Raw genomic sequence first — 16,907 nt, forward strand, 5'->3', positions numbered from 1 at the left:
GTTTGCTCATATCCTAGGAAGAGACAGTCAACGGGTGGGATGGGAGGTATTATTCTGGAGCTCTGTCCTTATCATCACAAAAGTGGGTTCTGTTTTGTTTTTAGGAACTGGAGACGTGACTCAGAGGCTAAAAGCATGCACTTCCCTTCAAGAGAAGCCCAGTTAGATTCTCAGCGCCCAGGTCAATTGGTTATAACCACCTGTAACTCCATCTGCAGGGCATCTGACACCCTGTCCACAGGCACCTGAACTCACATGCTCCTGCACATGCACACACCTAATTAAGAATAGTAAATCTTAAACAGTTTATAAAGTGTTTTCGTTTTGTTTTGTTTTTAGCAAATGAATGTCCGATCATCAGATGAATAAATAATCGTCCCTATTGCCTTCCGGCTCTAAGAACCATGTTTAGTGCCAATCCCTTTAACACAGCAATATCTTCTCTCAAATTCCCTGACCAATGAGGGGCATTTGTTTTTTCCATGTGATGTCAGATTGAGACAGTCTCATGGAGTCCAGGCTGGTCTCTAACTCTCTATATAATCTAGGACAACCTTGAACTTCTGATCTGCCTGCCTCTCATGTTGGCTGCTGGATCAAACCCAAGGTTTCTTGTGCGTTAGGCAATTACCTAGCAACTGATCTACATCAATGGCGTTATCAAGTTTAATTCCAGACATTTTTACTTATGCTTCTATTAACAACCTGAGTCCTTTCTGTATAGTGAAATTCAGCACATCAATAGAGGGGTGACCATCTGAGAAACACATAAGCTCCCTAAGACCTTACTTTAATATTTTGAACACGAAGCAGACTTGCTGTATTAGACGCAATTGCCCTTTCTGGGTATACACGGTTGCACTTCACTGTGGTAGGCGTGGCCGCACTTCTGGAGAATGGAGGATATGACTCTCCATAGGGAATATCACTAGGCTCCCATTCCAAGCAGGAGTTTTTATGTTCGCTTGTTCGATACTGAATTACCAGTGTCGCTCCTCATGTAGTTGTCACAGAATGCCTTTAAGTGACATTAGCTGATGCCTCCTATCATAACCACGGTCTGAGTTAAAAAGCTCCAAGGAGAATTCAGCTTTAAACAAGACGCCTGTCGGAGGAATGACAAAGAAATAAAGATGAAAGTACCCAGTGATTAAAATTAAATTCACAGAAGGAACAAGGCAGGGATGAAACCTCAAGAGCTTGGAGACATATATTGGAGAGCAAAATTTCATCCGCCATCCACGGACCAGGCAAACATTAGATCTTTCTAATCTGTCTGATGGTTTGAAAGAAAACGCCCCCCGAAAGGGAGGGGCACTATTAGCAGGTGTGGCCTTGTTGGAGGAAGTGTGTCACTGTGGGGGGTGGGCTTTGAGGTCTCATACATGCTCAAGCCATGCAGGCAGGACAGTCTACTCCTTACCGCCTGTGAGTCAAGATGATGTAAGGACTCTCAGCTCCTTCTTCAGCACCACATGTCTCTTTGCTTCTCGCCATGATGATAACGGAGGCACCTCTGAGCTATAAGCTACCACCAATTAAATGTTTTCTTTTTTAAGACTTGCATGGTCATGGTGTCTCTTCACAGCGCCAGAATCCTAACTAAGATACTGTCACTTTGTTTCCTTCGTGTCTGCTGTTACTCACCTCCATCTCTGCCTGAGTAGATACAGTATCAACTAGGAAACATAGTTCCGGGTGTGTCTGAGGGTGTTTACAGAGAAGTTTAACCCTGGATGTGGGCAGTACCATCCCAGGGTTTGGGGGCTTGGTCTAAAGGAAAAGGAGAAGGTTGGTGGTCAGCAGTATTGTCTCTTTTCTCTTCCTGACTGTGTACACAGTGTGACACTGCCTTGTGTTCCTGCTGTCCTCCCTCCCCCTCCAGGATAGACCTGTCTCCCCTTGGAACTGCGAGCCTAAATCAATCCTGCTTCCTGGTTGTGGCTTTTGTCAGTATGTTGCCCCCATCAAGGAGATAAGCAGCTAATACAATTATCATCCCGGATCAAACTGCTGGCCACTTTGCCTGTCCCGAACTTGGGAAATTGTAGCAGCAAAATGTTGAAGTCAGGGAAGAAAAATCCAGCTCATTTGTGTTAGTCTTAAAGGGCAGACCTGAATGAATGGGCCCTGCAGCTGCCTTAAAATAGGTTCCCAGAATGCAACAGGAACAGACAGTATCATATTTACCTTGGGACTTCTGTGTCTAGGTCAGACCCTGCAAGGCAGTTTGCTGCACTCCCATCAGTGGGAGGCTGAGGCAGGAGAATTGCTGAGAGTTCAAGGCCAGCCTGAGCTGTATATAGCGCTTCTCAGAGCCAGCCTGAGCTTTACAGTGAGTTCCAGGGCTGAGTCAGACTCTGACTCAAGACAAGCAAACAAAAACAAGGGAATGGGGTGGGAGGGAGGAATTGAAGAGGAGGTAGACAGTGGTAGGGTCCCCAGGACCTGGCCCACTGCCTTGCTGCCCCTCCTTCCCCTGAGGTTGATGGACTTCTCTGCCTGTCCCAGTGATAGGCCCCCTGGCACCCATTCCCCACCTTCCAGAAAGGGTGGAGGGACACTGGCCCTGGCTCAAGCTGTGTCTTCTTAGAGAGCCTCAGGCTGCCTCAGGAGGCGGGCACTGCAGCCTGGGTGGCAAAGCAGAGCAGTGGCGGGCTTGTCCTGGTCCCTAGCTGTCTCTGCCTACACCTGCGCGATCCAGAGCTAGTCCTGCTGTAGCACCAGCAAAGAAGCCAGGAGCCGCGATGAGCCACTCCTGTGACTGCCAGGGCGCCAGCCAAGGTAACCACCACATCTCGCTGGGCTTTAGGGTCCTGCAGCTGCTAGTTGGTTGGCCCAGAAGAAAACAGCAGACAGGCGATTTCCTCCTTAAGCAGCAAGGCTGTGTCAGAAGTCCCGATTTTTGCAGATGTATTTACTTATTTTGCGTTTTTCTAGATCGTTTCTATTGATTCTAGAGTTACTTTTTTTAAAGTTCAAGGAACTCAGCGGGACACTTTTAGGGTGGGGGATGGAATGCTGAGCTACTGCAGGCATCTGTTTGGCACTCCGTCTGCTGCTTGAGCTCTGGAGCCAGGGTGCCAATGCTTTCCCAGAAAGACTGACAGCCCAGCTTCTGCTCTGGGACGAGGACTGCCCAACCCCAGTGAGCTTCTTCCAACCTCCACTCTAAAAACAGCTCATCGGTAGCCCACAGACAGCCCAGCGTGCTTGGGATCATAAAACTCCAGTCTCAGCTGTTGAATGACGAGCCAGTAGAGACGTCTTTATAACTCGGAGAGCACCTGGTTCTGTATCTTTAAAATCGTATTTCCTAACTTTTTTCCTGGGGAGGGCTTGAGACTACTTTTCCGTGTAATAAAATGTCCCTAGCCTGTCAACGTAAGCACCTTCTAATGGGCAAACATCTTCAGGCTGGACCCCCCTGCCGTTGTGCCGCCCCAGGCGTTCGTCTCCCCTTTGAAAGGTCACTGTTGTTCCGATTTGCACTCTCTGGTTAGTTGTTGACCTTTTAGGAGCCCTCCTCCCGGAGTAACTCTTCTTTGCATGAGACCCTTTGGGACGGTACTGAGCAAGGCTTAATGAGGACTCCTTGGAGTTGAAAAACTCCCCCAGGGTTTCTGTTCTTCGGGTAGTCAGGTAACAGAGCCAGGGGACCCCAGAGGACCAGCCACTTTCAGAGTTGGGTGTTTTGTTCAGTGGCTAGCCAGGCACGGACTCTTGCACAGAGAGAAACCTTGGGTCGTTAGTTCATCTGCCGCCTTTTGCTGCTCCAAGGTGAGTGCCTAACACAACTGCCTCCACACACTTTACAAATGTTTTGCTGTGTGTGCGTGTGTGTATGCATGCGAGTGTGTACACTCTCTCAAATGGTTACATATATGTGTGTGTGTGCATGTGCAGGTGCACTTATACCCAGGTGTACATACACATGGGTGTGGATGTGGAGGCCAGAAATCAATCTTGGGTATGTTGTTTGCCTCTCTGGAGTTATCTACCAAACATCCTCTCTCCGATCATCTTAGAACACTCCGAATAGACTCAGTTGGCCAGCAAGCCCAAGAGACTCTCTTGTCTCCAGCTCTGGGATCAAAGCATTTGCCATCACACCCATGTATATAATGTTTTACATATGTATATAGTATGTCTTATACAGGTTCTGGGGAGTGAACACAGGTCCTCGTTCTTGCAAGGCAAGTATTTTGCCAACTGAGAGGTCCCTTTCCATCTCCATCTTTTGGGTAGCTCAGGCTGGCCACAGACTCTTGAGTAGCTAAAGATGACCTTGAACTTCTTATTCTCCATCCTCTGCCTCCTGAGTCCTCGGGTTGTGAACTTGCACCACCGTGGGCAGTTTTATGTGGTGCTGGGGGGCGGGGTCAAACCCAGGGCTTCATGATGCTCTAGCTCTCTACCAACCCAGCCACTTCCGTAGCCCCTTTCATTTTAAACCTGAACTTTTAAGAGACTTAGTTCTCAGTCAGTCAGTCAGTCAGTCAGTCTGTCTGTCTGTCTGTCTCAGAGCAGGTGATAAAATGATAATGTGGTTAATGGCCCTGCACTGCACCATTTGCTTCTTACGATGGCATCTTTAACAGTATAGGATCTGCCTGTCAGACTTCACACATCCTCAGGTATTGAGGAGGCAATAGTACAGAGTGACATTGGATAGATACACTGAGCGATGTTCTTGTCTTCAGCTCTCTTGTTCACGGTATGTTGCAGATCTGTCCGTTATGGCTGAAGGCCGTAGAATCCTAGTGCTGATAAAGAATTCTTACCTTTTCTTCACATCTTGATAGATATTATGATCTAGACGTCTTGCATCCAGGAAAAACTGGGGTATTAATTATGTTCAACTCCATTGCACTTTTATTAACAATAAAAGATATGTTTTACTCAAATTTTAACTCTACCTATTGAAATAGTAACACCACCATCCATAGAGTTGCTGTGTAATTGCATTTGGTTATTGTTGAAAATATGTTTACAATGGAAATCTGATTCCCATTTTAGTGTGATGGATAACACAATGTTTTCTATTCTGTTGAGACATCACTTGCCTGTGCTGGGAAAAGACCTGAAGACAGAGATATTGGAATGAAATAGAAACCTTGATAACAATACTTCAGTACAGTTTGCTCTCACTCCCTTTCTTCCTCCGTGTGTGTGTTTGTATGTATGTGTGTATGTCTGTGTGCACATGTGTGCATGCATGTGAGTGACTCCTTCACTTTTTGTGTCTTCGTTTTACATTTTTTAAAATTATTTTCTGTGTTTTAGTGTTTTGCTTACATGTATGTCTGTGCATCATGTGTGTGCCTGGTGCCCCCAGAGGCCAGAAGAAAGTATCAGATCCCCTGATTTGGGATTACAGGTGGTTGGTTGTAAGATTCCATGTGGATAGCAAGAATCAACACATTTTTTTTTTTCTGGAAGAGCAACCAGAGCGCTTAATACTGAGCCACCTTCCCATTCCTGTTTCAGGCCTATTCAACATTTTGGTGATGCTGGGCCACATTCTTATCAAAGTTGCTGGGACCACTATTAAGTCCAGTTTTAAAATTATTGCCAAGGCCCTGCCAATGTTTCAAATAATTTTACAGTCAATTTTGTTTGAGACTGTATTCGTAGCCATCCTGGTGTGCTTGTGTCCCTTGAGGTGTGGGTTGGACCTCCTTGAATGAAACCCAACCCGGGCCAAATCTATTATGTGGCAAATGATTCTGTCCTTGCTCTGCCAAGCTGCCGGGATCATCTTATCTAAGCCCATTAGTAAGCTGGTAGACAGGAAGCTGTAATGAGTGCAAATGGTTCCTCAGTGTGTCCACCCCAGTTTGCTAGCTCTGCATCCCCATCGTAGCCGCTGACCTCTGACTCCACGGGGTACTAAAGGGAACAGAGTCCCTAGAGTGGCATCCCTTGCCTGCCTCTTGAGGACCATAAGAAGGACACCAGAGAGGACCCTGGGGTCAGACTCTCATGTCATGGGAGTGACAGGTTTGGAGTGGGAGATAAGTGTGGAGACAGGGTGCATGCTGCTCCTGTGGGAGAAACTTCTGGTTGCTGAGCATGCATGGAGGGGTAGCATGCTCTGTAATAGTCCTTCTCTCGGGCATATTCACAGACATGATTCCTCTTGACCATGGAAGATGAGTTCAAGTTTAGGGCAGTGCTGTGGGGGCAGACAGACCCCAGAGGGCCATAGCTGTTCTAGGGCAACTATAGGAATGAAGGGAAGAGGAGAAGACCTGGAGAGTTCTCTGGCCCACCTCCAGTTCTATCTCTCTGGTGTATGGCTGAAGTCCTGTGAGCTTCAGTTTCTCTGTGCATGTATGCGCCTGTTGGGGGGGTCAGAGGTCAACTTTGGGTGTCTTTCCTACTTACTGCTCTCTGCCTTGTCTTGAAACAGAGTTGATTGTTGGCCTGGAACTCACCAATTGGTTAGACTGGCCAGAAAGACCCAGGGATTTTCCTGTCTCCCCCTCACCGTTTCTGCTACTATTTTACATAGGTTCTGGGGCTCACATTCACACTAGTAATGAAAGCACCTTACTAACTGAGCCATCTCACTGGCCTAGACTCAATTTCTTAATTGGCAAAGAGGGATAAAAATAGCCACTACTGAAGATTATCATGACAATCAGGAAAAACATGGAGAGGGTGTGGCGATAGTAGGCTTTGCATGTGTCGATGGCTAATGTTTAGCAATTACAGGTGGAGTTAAGGAAGCAACTGTGGAGAGTTAGGAGAGCCAGCTCATGTTGTTAATTGCTCCTCCCCCCCCCCCCAGTCCCTGCTCCTGTGTGTTCTGTAATGCTCTCCCTACTGGTTCTCCTGGGCACTCTGCAGTGCTCCCTCCCCCAGTGCTCCTGGACACAGGCTCCTGGGCAGTCTTCAGTGCTCCACCCTCTTCTCCTGGGCATGCTGCAGTGCTCCCTCCCCCAGTGCTCCTGGACATAGGCTCCTGGGCAGTCTTCAGTGCTCCACCCTCTTCTCCCGGGCACTCTGCAGTGCTCTCCTCCTCCACACTCCTGGGCACTCTCTGAGGACTACTGTTGATGTCAGTCCACACTTGGGAACCACTGGTGGTCTTTGTTGTCCAGGTTTTCAGTAGGGCTGAGAAGTTGCTCCATACATCGGAGCAGAGCAGAAGAATGTACTCAAAGAACAACTGTCAGGAGGGGGATTTTTCAAAATCAACATGATTGGTGAAATGCCAGCCTCAGGAAGTCACTGCTAAATCTAGCTTCCAGACTTTTACCCCTGCTCTGAGCTGGTGTGAGCAATTTAGTAAGCCCTACATCACCCTTGTCAAATATAGATCTCTACGAAGTGTCTGTAGCCCGTTCCTCCCCCTGCTTCTTTCATCTGTGATCCTTCCCGGAGCCCCTGGATGTGGCTTACTTCTATGGATTGCATTCCCAGCACTTGGCAAAATGCAGGCGCATGGACGGAATGCATGTTCTGAGTGCACTTGCTTGGTGTGATGGATGAGTGGACAGTGATAGGGTCTGAGGCTCTGAGGCTGTAGCAGTAGGGCGCTTTCCCAGCACTCAGAGAACTCTGGGTTTGATCCCCAGCACCACATAAAACAAGGGGTGGGGCTCACAACTGCGATGCTAGCCAGAGGGGCAGGACCAGAAGTTCAAGGTCATCCTAAGCTACAGAGTGAGTTTAAGGCCAGCCTGAGTTATGGGAGACTCTGTTTCAAGAGGAAAAAGAGAGGCAGTAACAGATAGCTTCAAGTAGTGATGCAGAGTTCTGGGTGCATTTAAAATTTGAACAGATATTTCCTTTTTTTTGTCCCACTTGGAGTTATTCACAGCAGGAAAAGTGTTTCAGTCTTTACACATCAAACAATAGAACAACAGACATGCTTTTGAAAACCCAAATTCACAGACAGTTGGGTGGCTCACACAAACTACAGTGGAGTGTAAAATACTACTTGAACGTGTTTTAATTTGGAGGGAGTGATTATAAATCATGCAGACTTAGATCAGTGGCAAAGGACCGAGAGAGTCACTCTTCTGGTGGGCATTTCTCAAGATCCCTTGTCTTGCTGAGCTTAGGAGCTGGCTTTGCTCTCAACAGGATATAGCAGGTGCAATAAACACACACTCCGAAGTGTGAATCGCAGCGCTGGTCACTGGGCGCTCAGGCGATCCTCTCAGCTGACTTTGCTGAACTTGACCCCCCTAATTATTTTTGAACATTTCATTTCTGTCTGCCCAGTGATGCAAAATAGCAAGCTGGTGTGTTGGCTCCAGCCCGTAAGCCCAGCATTTAGGAGATAGAAGCAAGAGAATCCAGAATTCAAGGGCATCGTCAGTCATATAAAGAGTTCAAGGCCAACCTGGGCTATATAAGGCCCTGTGTCAAAAACTACAAAATTAAACACACACACACACACACACACACGAAACAAACCACTAGGGCAACTGATTTAAAAAGAGATGAGTAATTGAAAAAGAAATAAATAAGAAAAACAGTCAAAATCAGCAACTATGAATATTAATTTCCCAAACTTTTGTCATCTTGAACATATGGCTTTGCTGGCCTCACAGCTAAGGGGGCCTTTGTCCTCCCATGGCCCTCCACATTTTCTCCTGTGTGATGTGGACATTTTAAGACACTTCAGGAATGCATGGATTTGTAACCATTTCCTGCCTGTTTGGGGCATGAGCCTGAGAGTTTTAAAGCAACCACAGCTGAGAATTAGTTCTCATATCTCCTTGGGCAGAGCAGCCAGATCCTGTGGTCTACGGTCCTGGACTGTAGCCAAGTCTGGCCACAGAGTTCTGGGGAAGATTAAGAGAGACACAGACACCGAGCAGTGGCTCTTCTCCGCACACACTCACTCTCTCTAACTGCTTTTGCTATGATTCTCATTATTAGAAGCAGAGGCGTGGCGGGCTCTGTTCATCATGGAAGCTGTGATGGACCATAGCAATGCTGCTTTTCACGATAGCCAGCACCAGACTTATACCGTCTGCTGAGAGCTCGGGGCTTTGACCTTGTATCAAGAGCACTACAGAAATCCATCTTTCTTCCCCTTATTCCCTTTCAAATAGGGTTTCTTACTAAATCTGAAGCTAGGCCCACAGCCACTAATCCCCAGTAACCCTGTCTCTACCCACCCACCCCACTTTGCCCTGCCCCCAATGCTTGGTTACAGTAAATGATCATGCCCAACGTTTTACACGGTTGCTGGAGATTTGAATTCCAGTCTCTGTGCTTGTACAGTGAGCATTTTACCTAGTGAACCACCCAGCTTCTCTCCCCTCATCTCTTCTCTATATAGCACAGCTATGGGGCGGGGAGTCTCAGGTTTACCACATGAATTATAGCAAGAAGGTGAATCTCACGGCAGAAGCCTGTAGCAGGCTACATCAGCAACTTCAACTGGCTCTCCGAACAGCTTATCTGGGAACTTTAGCATTCTTTCTCTGTCTCTTTGTCTCTGTCTTTCTCCCCCCCCACACCTCTCTGAGAAGCCCTTCTTAGACATTGTTATCTTAACTCTCTGTCTTTCCCGAACTCTGTCTTCTTTCTGTTGGAGAACTTTAACTCCTGTACCCCTTGTAGCTGCTCATGGGACGTGCCCTGTCTGACTTCTGCAGCCCTCTGGCTCCTGGGATTCACAGTTAGAAAACATCACCTCCCCTTTCTGTGCATAGAAATATGTTCACCGCCCTGATTCCTGTGCACATGAATCCCCCCCACTCCTGCCCCGTATGCTCCTAAAACTTATCCTGAAGTTCTAGAGTCAGGCACAAAAATCATCCTCTCTATCTGGCTTATTATTAGACAATCAAGCATCTTATTAAATGTCTCATATTCAGCTCCCAGTTTCTTCCATTAATTTCATTAGAATGAGATAGTTAAAAAGCATGCTTCCATTTGCTGATTATTTTAAATAGTACTAATGGGATATATTATGGGGTAATTTTGCAGAGTTTTGATATTTTAAGCTTTTATGGATCTTGCTCAAAAATTCTCAGACATTTCTTATAGTTTGTTTTTGAAGTTTTTCATTAAAATTTAAAGCGATTATCTTTTTCTCCCACTCAATAGTAATAGTAAAATGTTGGCAGGCATTAAATATTTAGCACTAGGGACTTTGTTGAAAAATGCAAATGTTGAGTTATTTAAATTACAGTAGATTGCAAAATAGTACTTTTGATAAGTGCAGTCTGTTGAAAAGGAATAACCCATTTATATAAATGCAACTGAAGTTGAAAAGGAGATATGCCTAGGGACTCAGATCATGGCTATGACTAGGTAGAAGGTGGATTTCTCTTAGTTTCTTCTTCTACTAATTTGTTTTTCCTGAAGTGAGTTCCTACTATTAGTGTCAAAGTAAATAAATAAATAAATAAATAAATAAATAAATAATTAGAGGGGAAGGCTTGGAGCCGAGGGGAAGGCTTTTGTTCTGTGTGGGCTGTTCTTCTCATTCATTTTAAGCCAGCCTTAGCAGCTGCATTCATCTACCCCCGTTATACCTTCTTTCACAAGCATGAATGTCGTTTCTATTGTTCAGAACAATGGCTTTCCATTGGATTCTGAAATGTGTTCTAATTAATTCTCAGGACTAAACACTTACACCCTTTCAGCATTCATTATCATAAACAAGACACAGGGAAACAACTGGGTGAAAAATAATTAAAAACATAGACAGTAATCCAGAAAGGGAGCGATGCCATTCTAAAGAAAGATTAATCATGTTTTAAGGCATACGATAGAGTTGAAAGGCTGTCTAGAGGGACCAGTTCCTAGAAATCCAATGACTGTAAGTATTTAGCTTTTTGACAAGTGGCCACCTTGGCCACTTTTCATTTCTTCTTTCCACAATTTGCTTACTTATTTGTTGTGTGTATGCATGCATCCATAAGAATGTGTATATGTGTACATGATGTGTGGGGGCACACATATGGAGGGCAGAGAATGACTATTAGGAGTCAGTCTCTTCTTACACCATGTGGATGGATCCTGGATATAAAAATTAGACCATCAGACTTGGTGGTAAGTGTCTTTATCTGCTGAACCATCTCAGTGGCCCATGGTTACTTTTCACTTGTCATATTGATATTGAGGACATGGTAAGGGGCTGTAGGACCATACCAGTGCCATGAGCAGAAAATAAGTGAGGTTTCTGGCTGAGCTTCACCAGTTCAGTGGGAGGCTGCAGAGACAACACTCCTTACCTCACAGATGTGGAAGGTGGATGAGGAGACCATCTGTAGACCAGTCTTTTCCACACAGTGTGGCTCCAGGGATCTCAAAGGCTGCAGACTGAATGAATGCATGAAGGTGGCTCCGTGGTCACAATGTCTCTTCACAGCAACAGTAAACCCTAACTAAGACAGAAGTAGGTACCAGGGACTGGGGTACTGCTGTGATAGACCCGACCATACTTTTATGTGGAGGAATTTGGACTTTGGTACTTTGGGTTAGGAAATCAGTGGAATGATTTAGGCACTGCTTAATGGGGCATACTAGTAGGAACATGGAAGGCAACAGATGGTGCTGATAATGGTTTGAAATGTCAGGAGCTGGCTCAAGAGGTTTCAGAGAAGAATTTTAGTATGTTGCCTAGAAACTGTTCTTGTGATATTTTTGGTAAAGAGAGTGGCTGATTTTTTGCCCTTGTTCAAAGAATCTGCTTGGGGCTGACGTGAAGAGTTTGGGACTAATTCCATGGGCAGAAGAAATTTCAAAACAAAAATGTAATGTCATGTGAACATTAGTGGTAACTCTCATGAAGATTTATAATGAAAAGGAACAAACTGGACAGGATAGACTACAAAATGTAACTGTGAGAAGAAAAAGAACACTGGGAGGTGGAATGGAACTAAATCCTATGTTTAAGGAGGTAAATGGATTGAGCAACGGAATATAAGGAGTGACAACCTCAGGGAAAGACACCACTGAGATAAGTTTCTTACTTGGGAAAATGAACTAAAGAAAAGCTCAGAGCCTGGTGTGGTGGGGTATGCCTTTTATTCCAGGCTGTCAGATCTCTGAGTCTGAGGCCAGCCTGGTCTATAGAGCAAGCTTCAGTACAGCCAAGCTTAGGCAGTGAAACATGGAAAGCTGGTGAAGATGTAATTTAATGAGGGGGACATGTTCCAGCCCCAGCAAGCTTTGGAAAACTTGGCAGCTTTGGCCGCGTGATTCAGGTTTTAGAGTTAAGGATAAAAGAAAGGAGTTATGTGTTTAAGGGGCTGCGGGCTGCGTTCCTGCTGCCCGGCCGCCTGGCTTAGCCCCGGAATAACAACACACAAACTGTATTCTTTTAAACACTGCCTGGCCCATTATATCTAACCTCTTCTTGGCTAACTCTCATATCTTGCTTAACCCATATTTAGTAATCTGTGTCCTGGTGTCTTACCGGGAAAGATTCAGCATGTCTGACCTGGCGGCTTGCTCCATTGCGTCTGACCAGAGAGGAGAGGCATGTCGTCTGCCTCACTTCCTCTTACTCCACCCACCTATGTTCTAACCTATCAGGCCAAGCAGTTTCTTTATTAATTAACCAATGAAAGCAACAGATTGATATGTGACACTCCCACATCAGTTATGGAATAAAGCCACTGAAGCAACGCATGTGTCAGGGATGTACTGAGTGGAGGCCTAGTAGAGAGGCCATTATGTGAAGCTGTGAAGTTGAACCCTGGGTTACCTTGGAGACCCCAAGGTGTTAGAAATGCCAGAGCTGTGGGATACCTGCTGAGGAGAGCTGCTAACAGGGAGCGGAACCAGCCCAAGAGAAAAAGTGTGTTACAGTCAACAAAGCTGGAAGGAGTTGGAGATCTGAAAAGTGTTTTGACATAAGACATGTAGGTGCATAGTTTAGGGTTTGCCTGGCTGGTTTTTGGTCTTATTTTGGTCCAGCATTTCTCTGCTATGCGTCCTTTCCTGAGTTTAGGAATGGAAATGTATATTTATGCCATTATATGTTGGAAGTATATAATCTGCTTTTTTCTTTTGACTTTTACAGGAGATTATAGTTCAGAAATTGCTATGTGTCTTAGAAGAGTCTTTGGACTTCGAAATCAGTTTGAGACTGTGGGGACTTTTGAAGTTTGGCTGAATGCATTTTTGCATTATGATATGGCTATAAGCCTTTGGGGGGGTCAGGGAGTGGAATGTGGTGATTTGGAAGAAAATGACGTTTAAATGGAGAGGCACTATTAGGACGTGTAACCTCGTTAGAGGAAGTGTGTCACTGTGGGGGAAGGCTTTGAGGGTGACTGTCATTTAGCTTCCTCTTGCCCCTGAGTCAAGGTGTAGGATTCTCGGCTCCAGCACCAGGCCTGCCTGCAGATTGCCATGCTCCCTGCCATGATCATAACAGACTGAACCTCTGAAACTGTAAGCAAGCCCCTCAATTAAGTGTTTTCACTAAGAGGAGTTGCATGTCATGGTCTCTTCACAGCAATAAAAACCCAACTAAGACACTCAGGAACTCTTGGAGCAGCTGGTCTAGGTTTGGGGGGCTTACTCTAAAGTTTCTAGCTACCCACCCCCAAGTCTTCACCATCTCAGACAAGTGCTTCCTTCCCTGTTCATTATGCAAATGTTTATTGTATTGAGTTGGATGAATAAATAAATATCCATGTCTTGGGGAAGCAGGTTTTTAATGTGGCTTTGTTTGACTAAATCCTCTCAAGCAAATAACAAATGCACTGTGTGAAGTAGGAGACTTTTGAGTTTTGTCATTCTTTTTTTTTGATTTTTCAAGACAGAGTTTCTCTGTGTAACAGGCCTGGCTGTTGTGGAACTAGCTCTATTGACCAGGCTGGTCACAAACTCACAGAGATCTGCCTGCTTCGACCTTCTGAGTGGAGTGCTGGTACTAAAGACGTGTGCCTCACCTTAACAGAGAAAAGAGATTAACTTGGAGGATTCGTTCTGCTCAGAACTGAGGCCACACCCAGGGAGAACACACCAGAGAAATAAAAGAGAAAATAATTTTTTTCTGACAGTTAAGATAATGGAGGTGCCACCTCTCCAAAAGTAGCTGGGAGATCTTTTACCTCCGGTGACTTGAAGGAACCCAGGATCATCCTGCCTCTGATGCCACCTGTTTTGGGGCCATGCCTCCCGTGGCGGCTAAAGCAGATTGCCCTGGGAAAGGAATCAAGGAGGCTTCTCATAGGGGTTTAACATGAAGTTTTTTGTTTGTTTGTTTGGTTGGTTGGTTGGTTTTTTTGGTTTTTTTGTTTTGTTTTGTTTTTTGTTTTTTGTTTTTTTTTTTACAAGATGATACCACTTGGCACGCTCTTTGTGCTGTTTTCCGAATGTGAATTACCATGTCATGTTCTGGGGCTTCAGCCCAGGGAAGGCTGGGATTGAACACTGTGCCAGGCTGTTGTTCACAAATCCCCCATAGGAAGAGTTAATGCTACTGTGTATCAGCCGCACTGACTTTGCTCGCATAGTTTATCTTCTTCTCCATTCTTTTGTATATTCTAGATAGTTGATTTATTTTTTTATCAGATAAGAAACTTCATAGAAGGCCAACTAAAATGAAGCAATATTTTATGTAAATGTTTGCATATATAATCACAGCTCCTGCTCATGATTTGAAGTAACTGGTAACATTTTATGACCAGGTTGGGGGGAATGCCAACATTCTTCTTGTAACATGGCACTGGGCATGCATCCAATCTCTACCTTGGGGGAAGGATGGCACCAATATTTTCTCTCTTGCAGCTTTTTCAATTTTAAGGATTTGTTTTTATGTATGTATGTGTCTGTGTGCACACTAGTACAGGTGTCCATATGTGTCTGTGTGGGTGTGCGAACACGGGTGTAGGTGTCTAGTCCTCAGGAGCTGAGATAGCATGCAGTTGTGGGCAACCCTCTGAGGGTCATAGGAACCAAGCTAGGCTCTTCGAGAAGAACAACAAGTGTTCTCAGCCTCTGAGCCATCTCGCCAGCCCCTCCTTTGCAGTCTTCCCTTTACCTCTGCCCATAAGCAGCGCCCCCAAGAGGATCAGTAGCATGGCTGGTAACGGGGTAGCTCACTGTGAGGGAGTTGAAAGACACTATGGAGATACAGCTTACACCCATAAACCTCACTTACTTGAGACTATAATTCAGTTCTTTTATTTATAGAGTGGCTGAATCCCACTGTGATCCAATTTGAAAGCATTTCCATGTATAGGACACTTTCAGAGTCATGGCATGCTTCTTCTGCACCCTCTCCGGGTCTCTGCAGCTCTCTGTATGCAGCTCACCTCTCTGCCTCCTAGAGATTATGATCTTTGTAGGCAGAAAACAAAGAAAAAGGAGAAGACTGTAGATTCCAGCAGTCAAAATGGGTCCTTTCAAGCAAGATGATAGCTTCATAAGGCAGGCAGTTGCTTTGAGGCAAAACTTTCTAAATAATTCTATTTCCCTTCACCACAACACACCAGGCTTAAAGGGCAAAGCCACAATTGGCCAAGAGCGCAAAGAGAGTCTACTGTGTATTGAAAGGTTATCTGTGAGCCCGAGGACAAGAGGAAGTGTCAATAAGTCAACAGAACATATTCACTTTGGAATAAAGTGACAAAGGCAGGACACACACACACACACACACACACACACACACACACGGATCCTCCATTTCATAACCCATCCCTTGAGATCAAGTCACGCTGGGGATAGCATTTGGTTTCTATGGAGTCCCATGGACATACAGAGATAACTGTGGGAGTTCATCTCTACTGAAATCAATGAGGTTTAGAACCAGCATGGAAATCTGGGTATATCTGTGAGGGAGCTTCTAGACTGGGTTCACTGAGGCAGGAAGACCCTCCTTGAATGTAAGTGGCACAGTTCCCTGGGCTGGGGTTCTGGACTGTAAAACAGGGAGAAAGAGCTGAGTATTGGCATTCTTTTCTCTGTTTCCTGCCTGGATGCAATGTGACCAGCTGCCTCACATTCCTCATGCCACGCCTTCTCTGCCATAATGGGTGACCTCACACTGTGTGCCCAAATAGGCCCTCCCTCCCTCCCTCCCTCCCTCCCTCCCTCCCTCCCTCCCTCCCTCCCTCCCTCCCTCCTTCCCGTTCCTGTGGTTAGCCATTTTGTCACAGCCATGAGAGAAGTAACTTAAGACAGAGTTGCAGACCATTTCCTCATGGAGGAGGTCATCTTATAGCCCTGTGAAGGCTGAGGTGATGGTGATTGATAGACTCTAAGGCTGGATGGAGAGGGAGGGCTGCCTTGAGGTTCTTAAAGTGACTCGGATGGGTCACGGACCTTGGAACCTTCCAAGGTCCTTCTCTGAGGAGGACGGAGGCAGAGACCAATGGTGGTCTACTCTTCTGGGGAGCCAGGGCATTGTCGCAGAAGCTCACCAAGGCTCTTAAAGATCAGGCCCCTGAAGAAGGGAGGGGAAGTGGTCATGAGGCAGAAACCTGAGACTCCGGCTGCTTCACCTCTCCTTCTCCTCCCTCTCAGTTCTGGGTGATTTTGTCCAGTCTTCCTGTGGCATCATAGAGTGACAAGACTCACGGGGTGATAGAGAATCTAAAGGGTGAGAGCTAACTGAAGGGACAGAACTCCTCCTGTGCCACTGTGGGGAAGTCATCACCTGCCCTGAGGGCTTCTTCAGGGACACAGCTGTTCGGGTTTTTCAGTGCTCTTATAAGTGACCCCTCACTCATGTTCCTGGAAGCAACCCCTCACTTTTGTTTTAGCTATAACTTAAGCCCAATAAGCCCACTGAATCCACAGGCCATACTGGACTGGAGTCATTGTATTGATCTATTATTGATGTTTGTCCAGGTATCCCAGGAAAAATTAAGCCAACACAGCTTATGCTTTTGGCAGGTTTTAGAGGTGTCTCCATCTGATTAAGATGGTAACTGCTGCTTTGCTCAGAGAGCTCACAAACGCTGACA

General features: G+C 45.8%; 1 protein-coding gene across 1 annotated transcript in view; it reads left to right on the forward strand.

Annotated features, from left to right (window-relative positions):
- Positions 1-2,647: 2,647 nt before the first annotated feature.
- Positions 2,648-16,907, forward strand: part of Gadl1 (glutamate decarboxylase like 1) — a 178,174-nt gene continuing 163,914 nt past the window's right edge. Inside the window, exon 1 of the mRNA XM_057767463.1 lies at positions 2,648-2,784. Coding sequence (XP_057623446.1) covers positions 2,748-2,784 — 37 coding nt within the window. The 5' untranslated portion in view covers positions 2,648-2,747. The remainder of the gene's footprint in view (positions 2,785-16,907) is intronic.

The sequence above is a fragment of the Chionomys nivalis genome, chromosome 4 (genome assembly GCF_950005125.1).
Source record: "Chionomys nivalis chromosome 4, mChiNiv1.1, whole genome shotgun sequence".
Taxonomy (NCBI): domain Eukaryota; kingdom Metazoa; phylum Chordata; class Mammalia; order Rodentia; family Cricetidae; genus Chionomys; species Chionomys nivalis.